This window comes from Eublepharis macularius, chromosome 8 (genome assembly GCF_028583425.1).
Source record: "Eublepharis macularius isolate TG4126 chromosome 8, MPM_Emac_v1.0, whole genome shotgun sequence".
NCBI classification, from domain to species: domain Eukaryota; kingdom Metazoa; phylum Chordata; class Lepidosauria; order Squamata; family Eublepharidae; genus Eublepharis; species Eublepharis macularius.
The window spans coordinates 36,056,708-36,082,179 of NC_072797.1; the positions used below are offsets into that span (position 1 = coordinate 36,056,708).

General features: G+C 45.0%; 1 protein-coding gene across 1 annotated transcript in view; it reads right to left on the reverse strand.

The window, feature by feature from the left end:
• Positions 1-216: 216 nt before the first annotated feature.
• Positions 217-25,472, reverse strand: part of ADAMTS6 (ADAM metallopeptidase with thrombospondin type 1 motif 6) — a 275,919-nt gene continuing 250,663 nt past the window's right edge. Inside the window, exons 20-24 of the mRNA XM_054986105.1 lie at positions 20,767-20,896; positions 18,708-18,912; positions 13,846-14,022; positions 8,402-8,558; positions 217-1,224 (exon numbers count right to left, since the gene is read on the reverse strand). Coding sequence (XP_054842080.1) covers positions 1,115-1,224; positions 8,402-8,558; positions 13,846-14,022; positions 18,708-18,912; positions 20,767-20,896 — 779 coding nt within the window. The 3' untranslated portion in view covers positions 217-1,114. The remainder of the gene's footprint in view (positions 1,225-8,401; positions 8,559-13,845; positions 14,023-18,707; positions 18,913-20,766; positions 20,897-25,472) is intronic.

The window sequence follows — 25,472 nt, forward strand, 5'->3', positions numbered from 1 at the left end:
ATTCTTTGGTTGTTTATTCTGTAAAAATCTCCAAAAGTGGGAAAGTCCAAATTTTTCTCTGTCACTGGCTCTCAAATCAACATTCTCCTAATGTATCAAAAAGGAAAAACTGAAAACCAATGATAATTTTTAGTGTAACAGAAGCCTCTGCCCAACTACGCTGTCAGTTTATCACTGATCAGAGCAACGAAACCACTTAGACATTTGCAGACTGGATGTCACTCTGTAGCTGAAGTGAAAAATGGGGAATTAGCCATAAGTATCTGCTGTACAGGTAGTGAAATATTAAGAAAATGTTCTGCACGACTGGAGCATGACTCCTCCACTGTAATGATATATCCCTTTTAGTGGAAATCCTGGTTTAATTGTAAAATGGCAAGATGGCTATAAACCAGTAGCACACATTTTTTTTATTGTTTGATGTACCCAAGAAATAACTGCTTCATCTCAAGCGAATATGTTTCTTGTGGTTCTGTTTAGTTTAGCTTTAGATATGGCTCACAGCAGTATTCAGGAAATAACAGATTATTTCTTAGAAAATTAGATGAAACAAAGAAAATACATTTCTTTTACTTCTGATTTATAATTGCTTCTAAAATAATATTCCCAAGCCCACTTCTTTTACTTAAGCTGTGGTGCTATGCAGTAAGATAAAAATATTATAAGCTATGACAAACTTTTTAAAAATTCTTCTTTACCTCTGTAGTTGACCAAACCATAACAGCTACATTTTAAACAAAATTAAATACAAATGGATTCAGTGTCATTGCTAAGTCCATAATAAAAATTATCTTAATGGTCCAAGGAGGTAAACAGACTATTGGATTTAGTCAAAAGTACACATATGTTCCACCATAAGTTACTCTGTATGTACTGTGTGTATTTTTCCAATTTGGCATGCCCTCCTTATACTGTGTCCAGCACTTTGGATGAATAAATCCCACTTCACAGAAGTTAAAATAATATTGAAATTCTGTCAGCAGTGGCTGACCAGTGGTTACATTTTCCACAGGGTGATGCATTTACAAGGACATCTGTCTGGTTCCACTGTGCAGCAATCTTTAATGGACACATTTCCACAATGAAATCACAAGGCACTTTCTATTTCTGTGGGTCAATGTCCTTGGCAGGTCTTGCAGCACATCTGTCTGAAGTATGCGCGACTGCAGAACTTGAACTTCAGCACCAATGGGCAATAAGCCACTTTGTTCACATCTTTGCATTCTATTGGAGGCACACAAAGGCAAAATAATTATATAAATTTAAATTGCACAGAAGAAACAAGTAAGTTTAATAAGTTGCTTTTGTATCTATTTTCAGTCTGCTACAGCTTACTCATTATCTTTAAAATTTATGATACTGTGTACAAGGCTTCACCAACAGTTATTTTTAAGCTCCCCCTGTTCTTGAGGGATCCAATCACTGAAAATGATTGGATCCCTTTAAAGATTTTGTATTCAATGCAATAACTGCTGCTCATTTAGTGTTTGCTGGCTGTTGGAAGACATTACCAACATTTTAAAAGAAATGGATGGATAATTTTAGATCATTATTATTATTAAATTAACAAGCCTGGTTAAGAAGGAAAATTTTAATAAATTATGTTTGTGGACATCAGCATTATAATGCATGTAAAATGTAAAATGAATTGTTACCCAACAACCAGTTACAAAATTTAAAAAACAAAACAAAAAGATATTTATGCATCTGGGCACTTTGGCATTCCCTGTTGTGATGCAAGGATACAAGTGAGACATCAGGGTCAACTATTTGCAGTAAAACTACTGGACATACCCAACCCAAGTCCTTTTGAATGCATAGCTTTCTGAATCTTGGCTAAAATTTTATTTACTTAGTTACTTTATTTATACTCCATCTTTCTCCCCAATCGGGACCAAGGTAGCTTACATAATTTTCCTCTCCTACAACCTCACTCTAGCCTGGAAGATGGCTTCTTATCTTGACACTGCTGACCTGGCCACCTGGATCCTGCTATGATAACATCATGGCTTGACTATTGTAATGCTCTATACATTGGCCTCCCATCTAAGTTAACTAGGAGGCTCCAATTAGTGCAAAATGCTGCAGCTCGATTGTTACCAGGAGCGAGCAGGAGCATGAACATCACTCCCATCCTACAGTCACTCCACTGGCTACCCATCGTTTACTGTGCTCAGTTCAAGGTATTAGTTATTACGTACAAAGTTCTTCATGGCTTTGGTCCGGCATACCTACGGGACCGCCTCCCTCCCTATGTTCCTCCACGGCAGCTTCACTCATCTGAACAGGGTCTCCTGCAGGTGCCAGGCTGCACACAGGTGAAGTCAGCAGTAGCCCGTACACGGGCGTTCTCTGTGGTGGTCCCTATCCTGTGGAATGACCTGCCTGAGGAAGTCAGAAGAGCCCCCACTCTCCTGGCTTTCCGTAAACGATGCAAAACCGAACTATTCAAAAAGGCTTTTTACTCAAATTGGAGGGCTGTATTGTAGGGATGGGGTCTCAGATGCCTCACTAACGAGTTGGGGATCATAGACTTCATCACCATTTTTGCCTTATATATTATCTGCTGCTTTAAATATGTACTCCTATGTACAACCAGCACTCCATGTTGTCTAATGTTAGTCCTAGAATTGATTATGTTTTGCTTCAGTATTCTAAGACTATGGATAAGAATTAATCCATCTTCTAAATAAATATGCTGCAATCTGTGGCTCAGCTATCAGAAGCTTCTGTAATGCTGATATACTGATTAAGCATACAATTTGTTTGTGTGTGTGTGTGTATCAGCATTATATGGCCTGAGATAGGAATTTGCCCTCAAAAGGGTATGGTTTGCGGGGAGAAAGCACAACTATAGTTAGGAGGTAGATGGCATTCTGGCTGCTTCAATTCTGAAATAGTACAGGAAACAAATGTTTATCCATAGGAAACATTATTAAACTAATGTCTGTTTCCAACCCAAAATATTAGCTATTCCATTTCCAGTACTCAGAATCTGGGCCGTTTCCACACTACTCTCCTTCATCCAGAATGGGAAGCACCGTCGCAAAAAAACCACGTCGCGCAAAACTCATGTGAGAAGATGCTATCTTCTGCGGGTTTTTTGCGACGTTGTGCCCTGTTCCGGATGAAGGTGAGTAGTGTGGAAACGGCCCTGGTCAAAGTGTACTATGAAATTAAACACTCCATACAAGTGATGCATTAAAAATGGCATACTGTTCTAAGCTAGCGAATATCTCACAAGACAAAGCACAAGTATAAAGGAAACTGAACCCTGCATAAAAGCAAATGAGACTGCTCCATGGATATAGTTGGAAGTGACAAAACCTGGATTCGGCTACCATCTGTATTTTTAAAAATACATACTTGTCAGTATCTCACTTTGAGTAACAACTGTAATGTTCCCATCATGGATGGCAGCTTGCCAAGACCTGCTTTACAGTGCTTTAGTTCTCTCAGTTAAATGCCTGTTATAACAAAGACCTAAAGCAGATTTTAAATGCAAGTACCATCACTTTATTTCATCCATTCTTACAACTCTAGATTTTTATTTCTGCTCATTTGTAGACCAGAGATTACCAAAGTCAAAATTCAGCCTTATTTTATTGGAATGATGCAGTGATGCAAGCAACTGATCCTAGCAGACAATACAACGTATTCCACTCATGCTGTAGATGATTTTCAATTTGAAGGGGAAAAACAAGCTCCATGTGTGCAACTGTAGTTCTTCAAATGGACATCCATACGTTCACATTGATGAGCTTTGCACCTGTGCAGAGCTCTATTTTGGAAATGTCTACAACTACCTTTTAGGTACAAAAACTTCTTTCCTCAGAGGCTCTTATGAGCCTCAGCCTAGTGAGGCCTAGTGGCTCTGGGGAAGCCTGCACTCAAGTTACTGCAAGGCCTATATTTCCCAGGTTCCCTTTGGCCCCTGTGATTGGGTAAGAGGGGATTCTGAGGGGAAAATTGCACCAATAGGAAAGGAGGGAGATGGTTCCTGAGAGAAGAGATAAAAGGCCTCATCGCAGGGGGAGGGTGTTCACTTCTAGGGAGCACAGCTGAGGAGAGGCTGCTGCAGACGGAGTGCTCCCTCATCCAGAAGGGGTGAGACAGTTGGAAGCCAGTAACCAGAGGACAGTTAAGAGCAGTCTAGTTAGACGCGTTAGGGTATTTTATTTTTGTTTGTTCACCAACCTTTACTATTTTCTTTAATCTACCAAGTTTAAGAACCATTATTAATAAACCTTTTAAATAAAGTTCTTTATTATTCTGCCTGGGTCCTCATGCCTCATTTGGTCATGTACTAAATCAAACCTACTGGGAAAGAATCAACAAAAGGTGTTAGTGGGGTGCTCTGGGCCCTTCTTTCGGAAACCTATACCAGAGTGGTGGCGGCCTACAGACAGCTACCCTGGGCACCAGCAGCTGTGACAGAGGCAAAGTCCCACTCAGTGCTTTTCAAAACGTAAAAAAACCCCAAAGCCCTGTAGTCAGAAGGTTGAGAGGTCATGTGAATGTACAGATGACTACTTGAAGAGTAACAGTTATGGGCAAGCAACCTGTTTCGATTTCTAGCTGGAGGAGGGTATCAGTACATCTAGGAGAAGAGAGGGTTGGGCATTACCCTTCTGAAGGAGGTATTTGCTCTGGCTCTGATATCTATGGCATAATGCTTCATAATGGTGGAAGGCTGGGCCCAGGTAGATGCTTTACTCAAGAAGAGAGATGTTGAATGCCAGCTCTGGTAGAATGAGGTTTCTGACCAAGTTCGTAGCAAAAATTGATGACAGTGAATGGCTGAATTTCTGTAATTGAGTTATACAGTTTCCGAGACTGGCTCTGTGGTTTGGCTTGTCCCCTTTGTCCCCCATCAAGCCCTCAAACAGCACCCAATTGAGGCCCAGCTGGCTCCATGACCCAGGTGGTGCTGGGAGACCCCAGGCTTCTCATGACCAGGCAATCCTACGGGGCAACCAGCGGCAAGGAAACACACCCACCCCCGACTGTGCCAGCAGTCAGCCTGGCTGAGCAGAGGTTGCCCCAACCAGCTGGCAGTCTGCAGCATCATGGGACCAGCGCAACCCTACAGCCATGGACAGCTCAGCAGGCAGAGATGCGGGGCCCTGCCCCAGAGCTGGGACTGCATACAACAGCTTCCAAGAAGCCATGGACCCACTCTGTCCTTGCCAGGATGCAGCTGACAAGGGCTCAGGCCTGGGGATGGCTCAGGCCTGGAGCAGGGAGACAGCCTCTCGGGAGAGGCAGGGGCGGGACTGGGAAAAGGTGTTGAGTCTTCCCTTCAGGGTGGGAATGTGTAGGTTGGGGTGGGGACTGGGTTAGAGAGGGGAAGATTTAAAGAGGGCTCCGAACCTTGGCTGGGGAAGAGAGCAGAGGACTGACCCTGCTTGTGAAGGACAGGAATTCCTAGGGGTGCACAGCCCCAACACCTGGCCCACCATTTCTGAGGCCACTTGGGGGAGCCCTTGGAGGGAAGGAAGCACTGGGAAGTGCCAGCCAATAAGTCAGCTGAGGTTAGGAGCTAGCCCAGGGACTCTGGGGACTGTGGCAGCACCATAGTGGATGGGCCAGTGGGCCAAGCTGCGAGGGTCCCTCACATACAGAAATAGGCCAAGATCTTCCTTAAAAGGGGATTTTCTGTACATACTGAAAAATTTGGTCTGTTGTATAGACATTCAACAAATGAGGGAATGATTAGGGAAGAAGAACAAGAGGACCAGGCCTTGGTTAAGATGATGCCCTGAGGCCACTTTCAGTTGCACCTGTGGATCTGGGCATGAAAAGGGTTTGAATACAGAGTTCACAGGCCTTTATTGCCAAGCAGACTGCAAGGAAAAAAGGTAAAGAGCCGTAGATCGCAGGTGGCTAAGGACTCCAGTGGGTTTACCCATGAGTTATGTAAGAACAAAGGGAAAGCCCCATGCTGATGATGTTGATAAAGATAGAAGGCCTTGAGAAATGCTTCAGAGAAATGTTGCCTTCTGTAAAAAACAGTGATCCTGATGCAGTCTTGAGTAACGGAAGAAGCACGTCTACAGCTATTTGGACACTGACAGAGATCTGGTGGGAAATGTTTAAAGTTCTTGTGATGGGACTAGAGTTTTAAAAACCTCATTCATATAGTGTCAATGCTACATTCGTTTTCTAAGTGAAAGATCATCGATTGGAATTACACTTGTCTCACTAATCCTACTGAAATGGCTGTTGACAAAGAATAGTCAACAAAATAGTATGCTTTGTAATGGCTTTAAATATTGCATTGCTTCTACCTTAAAAATCTGTATCCAATCTCTAATTCTTAACAGGTAGTCATTCCAATTACTATTCCTATGGAATACTGGCATGAACTCCTAAAAGCTTAGTAGCAAATTTCAATGATATGGAGATGGCACTAAAGCATTATCCAAAATGTGCTAATCATGGACTTTGGCTTGATTTCTGCAACTGGTAACACTAATCCTGAAAGCCTCGTGATTGTTCTGTATTCATTTGTATTGGTTCTGCAGCAAGGGCACATTTTGCCCTCCTAAAGCTGCTAAACTGTAGCCCAAGATTTCCAAGTCAATTCTTTAAAAGTTTTAACACTGTCTTGTCATTTAAAAAAACATACACACACACACTCTTGGATGCACTGTAATAAAATGAAAAGTGGACTTTTCCTTGGGATTAAAGACACTTCAAATTTTGATATAACATGGATTCGTTTTCGTTTTCCCGGCCATGTCAGACGCTCCTCTCCGCAGGTCCGGGAGGAAGTGGCCAAGCAGCCTGACCGGGAGGTTGACCTGCAAGGGTTAACCCCCAGGACTGCCAGTTAGGGGGCCAGGGTCCGGAGCGCTGCGGGAAGAGCCCCCTGAAGTTGATCCAGGGGGTAAATTGCCCATTTGCTCCTATGGAGGCCGGCAGACTTGCACAGCACATCGCGTGCTGCCGGGCCATGGAGAACAGCAACAAGCAGATTTAAGGTGAAAGCCTGTAAGTAAGCGGATCCCTTCTGTTATTCTAAGCGTATGCGAAGGATTGGTGGGAGTTGAAGCTAAAGAAGGTTCGGAAATCTTCCCCTTCATTGAGTTTTGGAACCTAGTTGGCGGAATCCCCCCCCCCTAAGATGGCGACAAAAAAGCAGAGCCCCGCGGTGGGCAAATCGGTTTCGGCTGCGTTGCTGGGGAAGGGAGAGACTCTTGAAGAGGTGGTTAAATGGTCTGTCGTTGAAGCTATGAAGCCCTTTGTTGACAAGCTAAATGAAATTGGACAAAGGGCTCAGTTGAAAATGAAGTGAAAACCATTAAAGATATAGCGCTCGAAGCAGAGAAATCTGCCCGGGAAAATGCAACACTCATGAGAGCTACAAATAAAGAAGTAAAGCTTTTGGAGAATCAATTGATAGGACTACAAGTGGATCGTGCTCAGACAGTATTGCGTTTACAGAATGTGAAGGAGGGGGAAAGTGAAAATTTTAAGGATTTGGTGTCGGAACTTTTTGCGGCATTCGCAAAGGCAACTAAAGAAAAGGTAAAAAGCGATATTCTGGAAGTCCGTCAGACATCTTCAAAATATGCAACGAAGCGTCAGCTGCCTTGTGAGATTATTATTGATTTTTCATCTAAGAAGACTCGGGACACCATCTTATACAATTTGATTAATGTGGACTTGGACTTTCTTGGTAACAAGGTTAAGATACTGAAGGACGTCCCATTTTTAGCTCGGAAAAGAAGATTCAAATACAAAAGGTTTGCAGCTCTTCTGAGAAAGCGTGATATAAAATATAAATGGTTATTTCCGGAAGGCATCTGGTTTAGATATAAAGACCAAGCCTACAAGATAACATCGGAAGTACAGCTGAGGGATTTTGTGCTTAATCATCAAGAGTTCCAGCAAGAAGAAGATTCAGAATCTGGAGGGGGGAGTGGGGAGGAGGGAGTGAGCGCAGCTAGTGTAGCTGTTCAGAGAGAATTGAGACCGAGACACAGGGGTGGGGGGAGAAGATCTGATCCTGACTGTAGTTTGTATTTTATAAGATCTGCCAATCTAATAGCATATGAGAAAGTTTAACTTTAAAGAATTGTATTATGAAGGGAATTCAATACTTGTAGTTGCAGTTTATGTTCTTATGTTGTTTTTTACCTTTCCCCTTGTTTCCTTTTTCTGTTAGTAGTTTGGTTGTAGTCTGGATGTTAGTAATTAAAAAAATATGTATATATTATAAAAAAATTTGTTTTGATATAACATGAACTAAATATTTTTACATCATAAAATGGCTACGTGAAATTGTGATTTTAAAAGACAATGAATGCTGAAATATCGAGGCTTGCTAATCCTTCTGAATAGTAGCATTCGTCTTTTATTATTATTAACATGGTTTTAATAAAAACAAACTCACCTTCCGTGTTGGAAATAGGAGTACTGTCACATTTACTTTCACACTGTTGCATTGATGGAGGTCGGACAGTATCTGGACAGTCACTGGATGCTTGTCCAGTATATGAGAGACATTGTACAGTCCTCATCTGTTGTCCAAGGCCACATTGTGCAGAACACTATCAAAAAAGGACAAGAAGGAAAAATCAGAAAGCAAGGTATGTCAAAGCAATAAAAAGAACAGCATTATGTTGAACAGAGACAACCTATTTACCTGCCAAAAAATCCAAGACTACCTGGAGGTTGCCTGCTTATTTAAGGCAGATGTTAAGAAAAACAGGTTGTTTAACTGTAAGTGTTGTTCTTTGAACAGATCATCTGCTTATTCCTATTGATGGGTTTTGTGCTTGCACGCAGCATCAACTCAGAAACAGGTAAGGACTATGTATGTCAGAAAGAGAGAATCATGCCTTCCCTCTCAGTTCCTTCCAAAAAGAGAATGCCACAGCAAGTTAAAGGCACCTGTTGCAGGGAAGGTGGGTGTCAGTCTATGGATGACAGGCTATGGCAGATAGACCCTCACATCAAGATATCCACGATCTTGGCTGAAAGGAAGCCAATCATCGTCCACGGATATGTCCATAGGATTGCTCAGAAGAAAAGCAAGCATACAAGCAAGTTGACAGGAATACCTAAATGTGTGAAAACCATTCTTCTTATAGAGCACAATTACTCATGCCCCCTCCCAACAGTAAAACATAACTTTTGGTGCGAAGCAGTCTTGAGTACTCTACGCATAATTTACATATCAAGTCTAGACACTAGGAAGGCATAAGATTAAAGCTGAAACACAGTGATTCATGAGAATGAACAGTTTACAAGGTCAGAAGCTCTGGGAGCTTCAAAGCAGTTAGATAAGGCACCTGTGGCTTCAGTAGGCCTGTGAAAGCAAGGCAATTTATGGCATTGGCAATATGACATCAAGGTTCAGCATTAATAATGGTTCACAGTAACAGCAATGGCTCATTGTAACAGCTCATCTTAAAATAATGGCATGGATGAGGTGCAGACATGACAGTGGGCAGGCTAAGTGAATGCACAGATGACTCCTCCAAGAACAACAATTACGACTATGCAACCTGACTTTACTTCTTTGTGGTCTCTGTAAAGAAACTGGTGAGTATAAACTATGAAGCCAACCTACCTGGAGGCAGATACAAGTGCATCAGCTGAAGACAGAGGGGAGCACAGCTCATCCAAAGGAAGCATCTGTCTAGGTTTACACATGTAGGGTATAGTGCTTGATGAATGTAGAGGCTGGGCCCAAGTGTCTGCACATTCCTAGAAAAGGAACCCCTCTACACAAAGGTGAAGACATGGCTACAGCGCTGGTGGAATGGGCTCATAGCCTCTCTGGGAGTGGTTTGTAGCAGAGTTGTATTGTCTGAGAGATCCATCTGCTTATTCTCTGGGATTATACCTGCTATGTGTTTTGGGCCAGCATAAAAAACAAATAATCCTACATTGTAATGAAAAGCAGCAGTCCTATCAACATAAAAATAGCGAGCCCTCTTGAAGTCTAAGGAGTGAAAGGCGTTTTCAGCATCAGACGAAGACAAGGATAGAAGGTGAGGAAGAGCAAATCTTGATTTAGGTAGAGCCCTGACATCACATTTAACAGACAGGAGATGTCAGGCCTGTGCCCTGATGACTAAGAGCATCTGCCTGGATGTTATTTCCCTATGACATGAATAATATCATGTGAGATACATCTTTCCCATAGGCAGCAGGCAAGGCTGTTGTAGCGTGAAATACTGTGACACCCTGATTGCTGAGGTACTACAGCCATGTTGTCTATGGTTACCAGTACTCCTTTATCCTGAAGCCCAAAGAAGAAGGCATTAAATGATTTATATACCACTAAAAGTTCTAGATGGCTGATGAAAAGCTTCCTCTTCTGGGGTGACCAGAGTTGGCTGATGGTATCCACATTGCAGTGGGGTCCCAACCCCAGAAGGAGGCATCTTTCATCAAGGTCAAGTGTGGAGTGGGAGATGTGAAGGGCATATCTTGGCTTAAATTCCTCTGGCAAGTGACTGTATTGCCCATCATGACAACAGGACGAGTTTGTCCTGTGAATGCATCATAGTTTAGAAATGCTGTAAAAATAATATTTGCAAAGGACTCACTGAGTACACCACAAGATGGAGGATACAATGAGATTCAGTAGTCTCTGGATATCAGTCACCAGTTGTTGAGAGCAATGGATGAGAGTTCAAAGCTTGTCCATGAGACCAGCATGTTTGTCCAGTGAAAGGTAAACCCTGCCAATATAGCTCTAATAAACTGGAGGATGCTGGCAGAGTAAGAATGTAACTTCTCTGTTGTCACAAAAGCTGGGGAGGGTAAGATGTGCAGAGTTGGTCTCACATGAGGAAGGAGGGAGGAACAAGAAGATGCAGTCAGGAGCCAGTCATCAATGTACTGGAAAACAATGATCCCTCAACACTGAAGATGCATTGCATCCACTGCCACACACTTTATGAAAACCCTGAGGAAAATGAAAACCCTAAGGGATGCAAAGGCGACACCTTATCTTGGTAGTGGACAAAGCAAACCACAGAAAACAATGTTGATGTTTGATGGTGATGTGAAAATAGGTGTTCCTGAGGTCAACAGAGGCAGCAATAGGGTCATCATTCACAACTTCTTGGTCTTGATATATAAGCTGCTGCTCTATAGACTGAGGATGGGATGGAAACCTCCTTTTCCTAGGGAGCAGGGGAAGTACCTGAAATAGAAAACTAGCTCCCCATGGGACATGCATTGCCAGTTTCTGCAGGAGAGAATCCATCTACTCACATCAAATGAGGGTGAGTAGGGTAAACAGAAATATTCTGCATAGGGAAAGTGAGATTAACTTGATTGTTTATACCATGCTGATAATGGTAGGACCCAATGATCTGAAGTTACTGACAAAGAAGGGAAGTGGTTGGTGGAGAGAAGCTGCTGAAATTCTTAAGAGCCTGTCTAAGAAGTCAAGGAGCCCTTTGACTGGATAGAAGATACAGGACTATGCAGTAAAAAATGATTTCTTAGTCAAAGTGAAGGGACTATGGAAATGACAAATGATCAGATGAACAACAGGGGGCAAATGAACAACAAAGTGATTGGGCCCAGAGCATTGGTGATGTTGTTTGAAAGAAAAAGATGACATGTGCCCCATATAGCAAGATGCTGTTCTATGTTCTGGACCTTTTCCAATATCTTCTCACTAACCTCCACCCCCTTCTAATGGTAAGACTTCTATATAAGCTGAAGTCCACAGCAGTTGCCTCAGAAGTCAAAACAAAAGTAGTGGTAAAGATGGAAGCAGTGTGTGATCAAGCATAGCATATCAGGTGGCATTTCATAGCATATCAGGTGGCATATCTGTAGCACAGGGTTGTTTGATAAAAACCAAAGCTTGCCAAAATGGCACAGGAGGTGAAGGCAGGTATTCTTCAGGAGGTGAAAGTGCTATCATCCGATGATGCTGGGAATACCAACTGCAGAAATAAAAGTAGTTGAGAGTAGGTTGGAAATATTGAGCAGAATCAGTATCCATTATGGGCATATTCTGGAGCCAAACAGCAAAACATTCCATAGCAGGGGGAGGGGTGAAGTTCTCACGATACTGAGAGGAGTAAGATCTGTGCCAGCTGACCTAACAAGACATTGGAAGCCAAGGCAACACTGAAGCCAGTGGTACTGGAGACTGTTTCCCCTCTGGTAAGGAAGATCGGTAGGACCTCTAGAATTGGCTAAGCTTTGATAACCAAAGGAGGCCAAGTGGGGACTGCAGATAGGACTGAAGATGTAAAGATAGTAGGTTGAGCAGATGACGCTGGCTGTATGTTCTGAAGCTGTGACTTCAGTCTTATGGAGCTCTGGTGGCTGCTTCTTTGAAGCTAGAGATCAATCCTTCCATTTTGCTGTTTCCAAATTCTGATGTGATTGCTGTGTGCTGTCCTTTGCTGTCCTTATGAGCAGGCTTTGAGCATCGTGTATCATTTCCAACCTTTGAAGAGGCAGAGACCAGGACAATAGAAAGGGTAACCAATGAAGTTGGCCTTCCATAGTCTGCGAGGGCATAACAGCTCTGTCCCAAAGGGTGGCTTGCAAATGGGAAACGTGTTTTCCTTGCATGTTTTGCACAAATTTTGTGTCATTCACAAAGACAGAATAAATAGGTCTTAACTCTCTGGTGTTGGGAGCTTACCCTCATACTGAAGATTGTCTACAGTGCCACAAACTCCTGGATGCCCCAAGCCCCAGAGGAAATTATGTACAGTTTTATATACAGTACACAGCTATCTAGCAGTGGATGAAACAGAATTCAGTGGGAAGGAGCAACTCCTAGTTAAGCATGCACAGTCCAAAGCAGCATCCCCAAGAGGAGGAGGTTATGCCTAAATGTTAGTTTTGGACATTTCCAGATCAATGCTCTGTGTAGGCATAAAGCCCATCAGTGTGATGTGCTGAGACCACAAAGAAGTAACCCCATTCATTACTACCTTAAAAATTTAATGTAGCAAACATACTTTACTTGTTTAACAAGGATCCACTTACTAGTATGTTTCTTTCCAAGAAGACTTTTTCAAGCCATGAATAACCTATATCTCAAAGCATGCTAAGTAGAAGCCCTCAAAAGTGAAGTTAAAACTAAAGCAAAAGAAAATGAGGCCAATTAATTGATGCCATGTAAGAGAACAGCAATGGGTCATATAGAAACATGGCTAGAAACGACGACTGCACTTCTAGATGATCCAGAGAAGCAGTGACTAACATTACAGGATTTTGCATTTCCAAAGCACACTGGCTAAACTTAGGTAGTATTTGCCATAGAAGACAAAACCATACAATTCATTCTCCAGAAGTAGTTCAGAGTTATGGGTAAGCAAATTCATGCAGTTCTGTATATTTAACATTCCATCCCTCTCCACTCCTGGAGATTCGATCTGAGAACTTTGGTTAAGCAGAACCCCTGGAGTACAGTGAATGGTCCTCTCCTTCCCCTTTCTCCATCCCCCGACTCATGTGTGCAGAAGGGGTTGGGGGGAAATCTAAATCAGGCACTTGAAGATGGTTGAAATGAGATGAAATGATGTGGATTCTACAGATGCATTTTCTATTAACTGCAGCATATTTCCCCATTGTGAGTTCTAGACTAGTCTGTGGTCACCACTTTCTGGGGTCTATGAACACTAGTTATAAGTCCTGCTCATTTCAGTGTTCATTTATTTCAGGCTTTTCTCCTGCAAAGTGAAGTGAAACGGTTGTCTTATATGCGATAGCTACCATTCTTTTTGCAAGATTTGATAACCTAAGATGCTTCCAGTCCCAGATCCTGCCACACAGGCAACCAGTATTCCTTATCAGGAACAAAACTTTACTTCTCTTGTTATATAGAGCAAGCTTGCCTACCTGTCCCCAGTCTCCGGTGACCCATCGAGGAGGGGGACATCTGCCCAAACTACAGCGCATACGGACTGGTGGTTTGTTTTCATCCTGGCAATGTGCAACTGAAAACGTTTTCGAAAGATCACTACTTTTGCAGAGGACAATACGATGCTTGAAACCAGGACCACATTTTGGAGTACACTAAAAGGAAAAGGCACACAAGGTTGATACAATAAATATTTGAACATAAAAAGCAAAACACTGTTTTCCTTGAAAAACCGTATCTATTGCATCTATTTAAAAGAACTAAAATCTAAGAAGCCAGAGATATGGCAGAACAAGACTTATTAATTAGGAGTAGGGCTTCAGTGTCCTAGCTGTCCTACAACTAGCAAATCTAGAATAAACTGTGCAAAAGCAAGCTGCAGAATCGATTATGCAGTTTGAAGAAGCTTGCAAAAATTTACACGGAGAATCAAATCCAACTTTTCTTAATGCACAATTTGGATTGAGAATTTTAATATCATTAATCCATTATTTAATATAATTAAAGGAACAGGGACTGTAGAATATTCTACTGGATGTTGACTACTGATATAGATATGCTCCTACTGGGTAGTTTTCATTTTGTTAAAGATGTTACGTTTAATTACTTATGCTTTCTTTCAGAAATGTTTCATCTGTTTTTGGATTTATGCTTGTTTTCAAATTTCTGGAAACCATACCGTATTATATATGTTCAGTGTATGTCCTAGCTGCGGATCATATTGTATTTTGTTCATTGAATATTCTAGGTGTTGATAATATTGACATGCTCTTTGTAATCTTCCCCGGTCCTTTGCCAGTGCTCAGCATGGCACCTGGCTGCAGATGTAACTGGGGTGTAAATCCCTGAGCTGGTGGGCCAGGGGGCAGTCCAAGGGGCAGAGTGCTAGTTAGCCATGGCCTGTGCGAGGCTTGGCCCCTCGCCACAAATGTGTCTGTTTCCCTTTCAGGAAGGTCACAACCCATCAGGGAGGCTAGGAATCATGGCTGTTCAAGCCCCGATGAGCCTTCCTGGCTGCCATCTGAGCCTTGCTCATGGAGCCGCTCCCCAAGCAGCTCCTGAGACGGCACCATGAGGAATGGCTCTTGTGGCTTTGACTGCTGCACAAATAGGTGCAGTTCCCATCCCAGCCAAGGGAAGTTGGCAACACATAGCCAAACAACCTCTTCACTGTTGGCAGTTCAATGAAGTCTATGCCGAACAACTGGTTCCTCCCTGCCTCTTTGCAGCTGACAGCAGCTCCCCCAACCCCTGTGGCAGCCCCATGGCACATCCCTAGGGATGCTTCCCAGCCCTGGGCTGCCAAGGAAGTGGTAGCCCTGAGGATCCACCAGGCACCTCTGCCCCATTAGGTGGCTTGGACCCAGAATGGAGCGGGGAGGGGGGCGTTGATTCCCTGCCATCTCATGCTGCCCCATCCCACCTAGCCCCCTCTCACATGGCAGTGAAGCAAACGAGGTGGGACACAGGGTCTTGCCCATTTGCAGGGGGAGGACCATCAGCCCCCCTCATCACCACTGGGGTCTGAGATGCCAAGCAGGCCAGTCCGCACACTGCATGCACACACCTGCAGAGGGAGTTCTTCTCTTCACTAGTGAAAGTGGGGGTTTGGAAAGGTGGCTGCCAAGCATGTTGGAAAAACTGCCTATCATGTTCGAGAGGCCCATTGCTGGTGAGCTTTCCTGAGTTTCCTCTGAGGCCAGCAGCAAGCAAGGCAGGAGGAGATGATGGTGGAAGAGGAAGTATGGCTTGTAGAAGTGCTAACCCCCACATCTCAACCTCTTAGCCCACAGCCACCTTCTTCTGTCCCCCCTAGACATGATGTGTCTGGCCCAAGCACCTCACAAGAGGCATCTCCTGGGGTGCCTGCAGGTGCAGGGCGGAATGGGCATCCCTTCTCCACCAATGTCTGGCAGCATTTCCAAAGGATGGAGAACCTCTACTATGCATAGTGCCAGCACAGTAGGGCCTAGGTCAGTCAAGGGAAAGATGTGGATCATCTCTCAATGTCCAGCCTCAGAAACCACTTGAGGAAACACCACCAGGTGATACTTTTTTGGGAGGAGAGAAAGACTAACACCTCACGGCTGCCTGCAAGCCCACAGGGGGGTTGTACCATGACCACCTCTGGCACTTTCTCCCCCAGGTCTGCTGTAGGGAAGGGATGCCCTTTAAGCATTAAAGCATCTTTAATGGAGATATTTGATGTGCATGGCACTAGTATGCCAGGAGGGGGGAATCCATATGGCATTGAGGCTCATTACTCTGGAGATCACCAAGATGATTGCCGTAAGCGGGCAGCCCTTTTCCGTAGATGAGGATTTTGACTTCTGAGGGCTGCTCCAAGTAGTCTGTCCTTGGTAAATGCCCTTGGTTCACATCACGCTGAGCAGGACTTTGGTGCCCTCCCTTTAAAGGGCTACTAAGAAGTACGTGGAGGCACAACTGACTTGAACCACTGGGAGAAGTGTGCACTTCACATCAGACATCTGGACCTGACCTCAGTTGCAGCATGCATACTTCTCACTTACTGCACACTGGTGGCAACTTGATGACCTTCAGGTTGGGGGTGGGACAACCAGCATCAGGGAGGGCCAGCTGGGGGACCACCAGGCTGGGATTACCACATTTCCTCTCCCAGTTTGGAATTACCAAACTGCATTTACATTTTTTTTTGCACACCCCCATGCCAAACAAATGCTATACCTCTAAGCCACAGCTCAGAAAGGGAAAGAGGAAGAGGAGACTGGAAGAGAGAGGAAAAGGAGGCCTTGCTTGCAGTAGGTTTTCCCTTCCACTTACTGCAGCTGACCAATAGTGATGCTTTGCCAGCATCCTGGTAATTGAAGCAAGCTCAGGATAACATCCAGGGATTCTGCTTGGAAGAAGGAAAACAAGCAAGCAATAGATGGAGATTGATATACAGCAGTCTATTACTTATGTCTGGTAGACTTGCTGTGCAGTCCTAGAGTTAAACCATTGATTTTAATGAACTCAGATGGGTGTAACTGTGTTTAGGATGGTACTGTTACAGCCTATTAGACTAAGCCCTTAAACTAAGCCCATTAGGATGGCACTAACTATTGTGTAAAAAAAAAAGATGGTTTCAACAAACCAGTTTATTTCCTGTCTGAATGCAGTCCATTCTAAATTGAAATGATTTATTTCTGCAGCTGAAAAGAACTTTGTTGATTATCCCTTCTGCCTAAGCTTTTGCTGTCATGGCAAGCCCTGGAACCATTGTTTCCAGGTTTCTGAAAGCAATAGTATTACACTGCCTGATGGTGGGGTTTTCCACACAGGTTTTTTTCCATTGGTTCTGCCTCATACTGCTTCAATTTATTCCAATTTCCACATGGTTTTAGTTTTTGCTTGTTTTGGGGGATTTTTCTTCAAGTCCCCTCCCCCCCGCAGTTCATTGGACGCCACTTTTACCAAATCTTTTTCTGGAAGCTGAGTTGATCCCCCCCCCCATATGTAATGTGTTGTCCTGCCCACTCCCACCCATCTCCAACCCACTTTTTGATGGTTAGATCTTATCGAACCACTCCTCTCCCCAACTTCCTTCTCCTCTCCTGGTTTTGTTTGCTACCTTTTTTTCATTTTCATAGTGTTATATTGACCTACCATTGTAACAATAAATGCAGCAGATTCTCTGAATTCCCAGCTTTTATTTTTTTTAAAAAAGTCTCTAGCTCATTCCTTCTATCTCTACAGGAGAAGGGGCTAGAGACTTACTTTTAAAAAAAATGAAAGCTGGGAATTCAAAGCATCTGTTATATATATTTTTAAAACAGTAGACTATGAAAATGATTTTTTTTAGAACACAGAAGACTCGTGGGCCCAAGGGAGGGTGGGTAGCCACTTCTGGTACCAGAAAAAGGAGCATGGTTTGAAAAGCACATAGCCTCTGCTTTTCTGGGCTCCATCCCAACAGAGTTTGGTTTGCCCTGCCAGTGCCAGCCTCTGCCCTCCTGGCTCTGGGACAGCCCAGGTCAGGCTCTCTGGCTTGGACTATGGCGGGTGGGGTGGGGTGGGAAGACAGGTATGGATGGTGGAGCTGCTCCCCGTTTAGGCTTCCCGATGCATGACTTCATTTTGATCTTTTTTTTTTAAAAAAACAGCCTTTATATTGATATAACATTATAAGCATGCACAAACAAATAAAAAAGTGTGTGTGCTCATATCAGTATTGATGCCACTGATGACGACAGCACACTCACATGAAAATCTGGATTATTTAAGGCACATGATGAATAAAATAAACTGTCTCCACAATAGCAAAAAAAGAGCAGATGTATAGAAGAAATATATCCAAACTGATTCCAATGCTTGGAGATTGGTTGCTAAGAAAATCAGGAATAAGTCAAGTGTGTGGAAAAGTCCTGTACCTCTAACATTGATTAGACCTGCCCTCTAGCACCTACATTTTGGGAGTATAATTTCAAGAAAAATGGTAATAAATGATTGGAAAAATTCAAAATGCACCTACAGAAGAGACAGTGAAGGAAGGTGCAGCATTTCAAGGGGTATTTGGGGGAGGCAAAGAAGTCATGTTCCATGGATGAAAATCTCTTCCATGTGTGGAAATGAGCAATGATGGAAGTCGTCATGTTGCCAGTTTTCAGATATTTTAGAAAACATCAGAAACAAGGAGAACTACTGTGACCTATTAAAGCTGGCTGCTGCACTGATAAGGTTATCTAAATCTACCTCAGTTCTAACTCTTAAACATATTTCACAAAGAAATGCTTGATTTAGAATCATGTAGAGAACTAGACATGGCCAATAAATGAGACATATTGATGTCTATGAAATTTGATATTGTGAATTTACTCACTTCTGACCAATCCAAAGCAACCCACTGTGGGGGACAAGATTGGTTGTTACAAGATTCTTTTTCAATAGGTCGATGTGTTAAGCAGTGAGTGCTCTCTAGGGTCTCCTCTTCAGAAGGTCCAATTTTCCTGATACATAGGACTGTTCGCATTCTCATTCCACCATCACAGGTCTTACTGCATTCTGACCAATCTCCTATAAACCATCTGCAAGAAGAATAAAAATATTATTTAACAAATTAATAAAGAGATATATAATTGAACACACAATATACAAACAATCTAAGAGTTCAAAAAACACTGAGTTTTCAAAAAAAATATTTCCATTTGGTTTCTATTCTACAGTTGGATCTGTACTTCTCTCTCTGCACTTACATCTAGCAACTGGCTATATTTTGACATCACAATCCCCCTTCCCCGATTCGGTTTCGTTTTCCCGGCCATGTCGGACGCTCCTCTCCGCAGGTCCGGGAGGAAACGTCCGAGCAGCCTGACTGGGCAGTTGACCTGCGAGGGTTAACCCCCAGGACTCCCAGTGAGGGAGTCAGGGTCTGGAGCGCGGCGGGAAGAACCCCCTGAAAGCAATGCAGGGGGTAAATTGCCCGTTTGCTCCAACGGAGGCCGGCAGACTTGCGCAGCACATCGTGTGCCGCCGGGCCATGGAGAACGGCAATAAGCAGATTTAAGGTGAAAACCTGTACGAAAGCGAATCCCTTCTGATTTCTAAGCGTATGCAAAGGATTGGTGGGAGTTGAAGCTAAGAAGGCGCGGATTTCTTCCCCTTCATGGAGTTTCGGAACTTAGCTGGCGCCCCCCCCTAAGATGGTGACGAAAAAGCAGAGCCCTGCGATGAGTAAATCGGTGATGGCGATGTTACAGGGGAAGGGGGAAACCCTGGAAGAGATGGTCAGACGAGCGGTCTTTGAAGCTATGCAGCCCTTTGTAGCGAAGTTAAATGAAATGGGGCAAAAGGTTGATTCAGTGGAAAGTGAAGTGAAAACCATTAAAGAAACAGCGTCTAGAGCAGAGCAGTCTGCACGTGAAAACGTAGTACTCATGAAAGCAACAAGTAAAGAAGTGAAGCTCTTGGAGAATCAAATAATAGGATTACAAGTGGACCGTGCCCAAACGGTACTGCGTCTTCAGAATGTAAAAGAGGAGCAAAGTGAAAATTTAAAAGATTTGGTGTCGGAACTTTTGGCGTCATTCGCAAAGGCAACTAAAGAAGAGTTAAAAAGCGATATTCTGGAAGTCCGTCGGACATCTTCAAAATATGCAATGAAGCGTCAGCTGCCTCGCGAGATTATTATTGACTTTTCATCTAAGAAGACTCGGGACACCATCTTATATAATTCGTATAATGTGGACTTGGACTATCTGGGCAATAAGGTTAAGCTATTGAAGGACGTTCCATTTTTGGCTCGTAAAAGAAGATTTAAGTATAAAAGACTTGCGGCTTTCCTGAGGAAATGTGAAGTAAAATACAAATGGTTGTTTCTGGAAGGCATCTGGTTCAGATACAAGGATCAAACCTACAAGATAACATCGGAAGTACAGCTGAGAGACTTTTTGTTTAACCATCAGGAGTTTCAGCAAGAAGAAAGTCCAAAGTCTGAAGGGGAGAGTGGGGGGGGGGAGGAGGGAACGAGCGCAGCTATTGTAGCTGCGCAGAGAGAACTGAGACCGAGACGCGGGGGGGGGGGGGGAGAAGACCTGATCCTGAATGTAGTCTGTATTTTATAAAATCTACCAATCTGATAGCATATTAGAAAGTTAACTTTAAAGAAAAAATGCAGTATGAAGGGAATACAAGACATGTAGATGTAGTGTGTGTTTTCTGTTTATATGTTGCTCTTCCCTTTTCCCCAATCCCCTTTTTTCCTTTATATTTTTGTAGTTTTTTGTAGTTTTTTATGTTAGAAATTAAAAATAAAAAATCTTATTAAAAAAAAAAACAATCCCCCTTCCCCCACACACCATTTTTCCTATACAGGAATATAAACAAACACACATGGATTAGGATTAGTAACAAATACACTACCTCAAGTAAGAGGTACTTACTCAGGTGGGCAAGGCTCAGAGTTGCAGGCTCTTTGATTTTCTGGTGGCTTGCTGTCAGGATCACAGTAGTTGTTCTGTACTATAGAACTGTCATCCAGCCTCTTGCATACCACTTCTTGTTTCTGTGTACCTGGAAAAGAAAGAGGTAGAACATCATTAACTGAGCTTCCCTTGTACAATGAATACTCTCCCCGTATCTCAACTCTGCACAATTTCTGACCCATCAGGCTGATTGCAGTCTACTGGTCATATACAGCAGCTCACACAAGCTTGATCAGCCTCCTTGTCCAGTTGGCAAGAATAGGAGAATGGTAAGGCACCTTGCAGATCACATCACATGCCTAGTGAACTGGGAATTAAACTGAAACATGATAATGTGTGCAAGCGGGGATGTTTTGTAACCTCACAGTATTAATTAAAACACTGCATGGTTTCTTTTAGTAACTCTTTCTCATAGAGGTGGGCACAAACAGCAATACAAACGAAAAAAAGCCACGAACAACCCGAACAGCTGTTTGCGAGCAAGCTGTTTGTGAGGTGCAATTTTAAACCAACAAGTGGTCGTTGCAAACCTTGTTTGTGTGTTCATCTGCTGTTTGTGAAGCCAGACAGTCAGGCGCCTTCAATCAATTTCCTTGGCAATGGAGGCAGGGATTGCCTGAACTCTGTCTGCACTCCTTCTGTTGCCCTGGAAACCCCAATCTAAGACCAACTTAGCTTGATGGGCAGGTTTTCCTTCCAAGTATGAAGCTCCAAATTGGTTACATGGGAGCAAGGACCAGGGGGGAGGAAGGGGGGAGGGGGTGTTCTCTAGCCATGGGAACTCCAATCTCATCCCTGCAAACCCTGTTAGGCAGTTCTGACTGCCAACCACAGACCTCCTACGTTGCTCTATGGGACCTCTGATTATAAAAGGAAGCGTGCTCCAAGCTCTGGCTTTCAGTTTCAGCAGGCAGTGGAGTGGGAGACAGCTGTTGCTAGCATTTGGGAAGAGAGACAGGGAGAGTGCATTGGAGATTGAATTGTTTGTGTGGGTGGGATAAAGATTTATCTCCTCTGATTCCAGGGCTGCTGCCAGGTCCTGGGGCCAAGCTCAGTGGGCACCTTGGCTGAGGGCTCACAGTGATTATTATTAGCGCCCGATCTGGTCAGGTATCTGGGAGTGCTGGGCTAGGGCTCTAGCCCTTCCCTCTGGTTTCAGGGCTGCTGCCAGGCCCTGGGTCCAAGCTCAGTGGGCACCTTGGCTTTGGGCTCACATTGATTATTATTAGTGCCTGATCTGGTCAGGTATCTGGGAGTGCTGGGCTAGGGCTCTAGCCCTTCCCTCTGGTTCCAGGGCTGCTGCCAGGCCCTGGGTCCAAGCTCAGTGGGCACCTTGGCTGAGGGCTCAAAGTGTTCTCTCCTGTTCTTTCCTCCTTAATTCTTGTTTGCTGGCACAATGAGGCTTCGGCCAGGGGCCAAGGGTCGTCGTGGGGGGAAGTGCAAAGATTGTCCCAGTTGCCCAATGGGAAGCAGTACTGGGTGGGGCTCAGGGGCAGCAGAAACTCCTGCTCCCCAAGATTCACCTGTGGAGGCTGTGGAGAAGGCCAAAGAGGTCTTGCCACTGGGGGAAGAAGGTATCTTTTTGAGGAGAAGGGTGAGGGATCCGTGGAGGAATGGTTGGGGTTCGATGAAACATCCATCCTGTCCCCATCCCAAACTCTCGGTGCTGTCCCTGTCTGCAGTCCACCCCTCACTCCGTCTTCCAGTGCCAGCTCTGCAGTGCAGCCTGTAACCCTTCGTCCTCCTTCCACTGGAACAGTTAGTGGGCCATGTTTCAACCTCTCCGTGTGGAGGCACTTTCAGGCCCTTCCGAATGACCCCCGTGTGGTGCGGTGCCATGTCTACGATGGCCTGGTGCACAGAGGCAATGACCCGAAGCACCTGTCATCGACGGTCCTGAGTAGGCACCTGAAGATACACCACTTGAGCCTGTGGTCTCCATCCTTGCCCAGCGAAACATCCAGCGGGGGGAGAAAGAGGGCTACCAGCTCTTCTGACCAGGGATCAGTGGGAGGGTCACGGGAATCCACCCCAAGCAAGAAGCCTTCCCCGAGGCTGCTGCTGGTGGGAGCAGAACGGTTAGGTAGCCGCCCTTGTGGAGGCTGTTCCCTCGGAGTCGGGGATAGTGCAGCTGAAAAGGGTGAGGTCAAGGGCTCAGAAGGCAGGCATTTGCATCGTGGCGGAGACGATTGCCCTACAAGGATTCCCCCTATCTGCCGTGGAGGGCGTGGGCTTCCGCAGGCTGCTTCAGCATTTTGCCCCATAGTTCTCCATGCCGTCACGGTGCACCGTTGGGCACTGAGTCCTGCCTGCCCTCTACCAGTCTATGTGAGACATGGTGCTCGGGGAACTGTCAGCTGCCAAAGGCCATATCGTGCACTTCACAGCAGACCTCTGGAGCGGCTGCCATCACAGCTACTTTGGCATCACTGTCCACTGGTGGCAACCAGAGGACCTCCGCCACCCCAGGCCAAGAACTGGCACCCGAAAACAGGTGCCATGCTTGACACCGGGCGGGCTACAGGGTAGCTCTTCTCCAGACCCAGGGGATGGATGATATTCATACTGGGAAGAACATCGCCACCACAATAAAGGCGCTCTGAGGGAGTGGACAGCCGGCGGGGGGAAGGGTTTGTCCGTGGTTTCATGGTGACGGATGCAGGAAGCAACATGTTGGCAGCCCTGAAAGAGGCATCCCTCCCGGCCTGGTGTGCATGGCGCACAAGCTGCACCTGGTCATGAGGGATGTTCTCAGGCTAGGGAGCAAGCCGAGGGACAGCTGGGATGAGGGAACTTTGTGATTACACAAACTGCAACATCAACTCTTCCCGCAAGCTGCTCCAGAGGCAAGGGGAGGGGGGACCCTGAGCACCACCTCTATCAGGACCTGCCCACCCGTGTCAGACTGGTCAGACCCCGAGCACCTCCTCTATCAGGACCTGCACGGCGTCAGACCATCCTGAGCTAACCAATATGGTGGTGTGCTTGTGAATGAAATGTGATGAATTAATATTGCCTATGAAGAAGTGATTGGACGAAACGGGGTGGAGACTCTATGTTGGCAAAACCCGTAGGCGTGGCTTGTCTATATGCAGGTCTAAATGCTGACTTCTGCAGGCATATGCTACAAAGACTGGTACCTACAATTCAATTTGTAAATTGCTTTTGAACGTCTGCGTGCATTCTAGAGACTGTATGAAATTGACATTGTATTTTGGCATGATCTATTTAAATGCTGATTTATATGCTGACCACTGCAGGTGTGTGCTACAGAGACTGTTGCCTACAATTCTCTGGGAATTACTTTTGAATGCCTGCGTGCATTCTAGAGACTGTATAAAATTGATATTGTATTTTTCCACCAGTTGGACTTGTTGACAACTGCATTGATGAATGACATTGACTATTTTCACTGAGCACTTTTGCACTTTATACTGATTATTAAAAGTTTGATACTTTGGTAATATAATGCTTACTCCGGATAGTTAGTTTTTACATGGAAGTCCATCTACAACATAAGTCATCTGGTGGAGCAGAAGAACCCATTGCAGGACATCCTGTCATTGTTGGACGTTCTGAGGAAGGGAGAGGAGCTCAGCCTCAGCTCCATAGAATGGAGAGTCCTTGCTCAAATGTCCCGGTTGTTGAAACTCTTTAAGGAGGCCACCGAGCTCTTGTGCTCGTATGAGGCCAGCCTGGGTCAGGTTATCTTCCTGATCTACGGGTTCGACCAGTTCCTGGCCAAGGAGCTCAAGCACAAGCAAGAGCTGCTCCCCAGGGTCAGGGACTCTGTGAGGACGATGCAGGCATGTGTGGCCAAGTGCTTGCATCCTCTGCGCCACGAGGTGCTGTACCAAATGGCCTCCCTTCCCATATGAAGGGCAGCATTGCCATGTGGGAGGGCAAGATGCAGCTCTGGAAAAAGGAGCTCCACAAAGCAGTGCTCTGATTCCAGGCAGAGAAGGCAGGACAGAACTGGGCAGGGGCAAGAGGCAGGCAGCGGCGGAGGAGGTGGGGGGAGGTGGGAAGAGAGCCATGGCAGGAGAGACCCACTCGATCTCTGGGCCTCGTCGGTGGGCTGTGTGGTTGGCCACAGCACAGAGGGTGCGTCTCTCGCTGTGGAGCACTCGGCAGGGGCCATGGTGCGAGAATACCTTGCAGAGCCCACTGAGCTCCCCCAGTCCAACCTGTTAAGAGTATTGGGCGAGTAAATCTGCCATATGGCCAGACCTGTCCATCATGGTAACCAAAATCCTGTCTTGTCCTCCCACCAGCGTGCAGAGCGAGCGGGTGTTCTCCCACCTGGGAGACCTCCTCCGTCTCCACCACACATGTCTGCACCCAGACCTGGTGGACATATTGACCTTTGTTAAGGTCAGCCTCCACCTGCTTGAATATCCCTCCCTGGACCTGGACCTAGCTGGGTTCTGAGCCAACCCAGTCTACTGTAGTTCTAATCTAGGCAAAGCTCCTCTGCAGCGGCCTCAAGATCTCAAGCCCACTGACTGGCTCCAGAGCAAAGTTACTTATTGCTATTACCTGTCCCATAGGCTGCTCAGGTCAGGTCTTTGTGAGTGGTGGTGTCATGCTCTAGCCCCCCTCAGTTCCCGGGGCTGCTTCCACAGTCGGGTGCCAAGCTCAGTGGGTATCTCGGATGAGGGCTC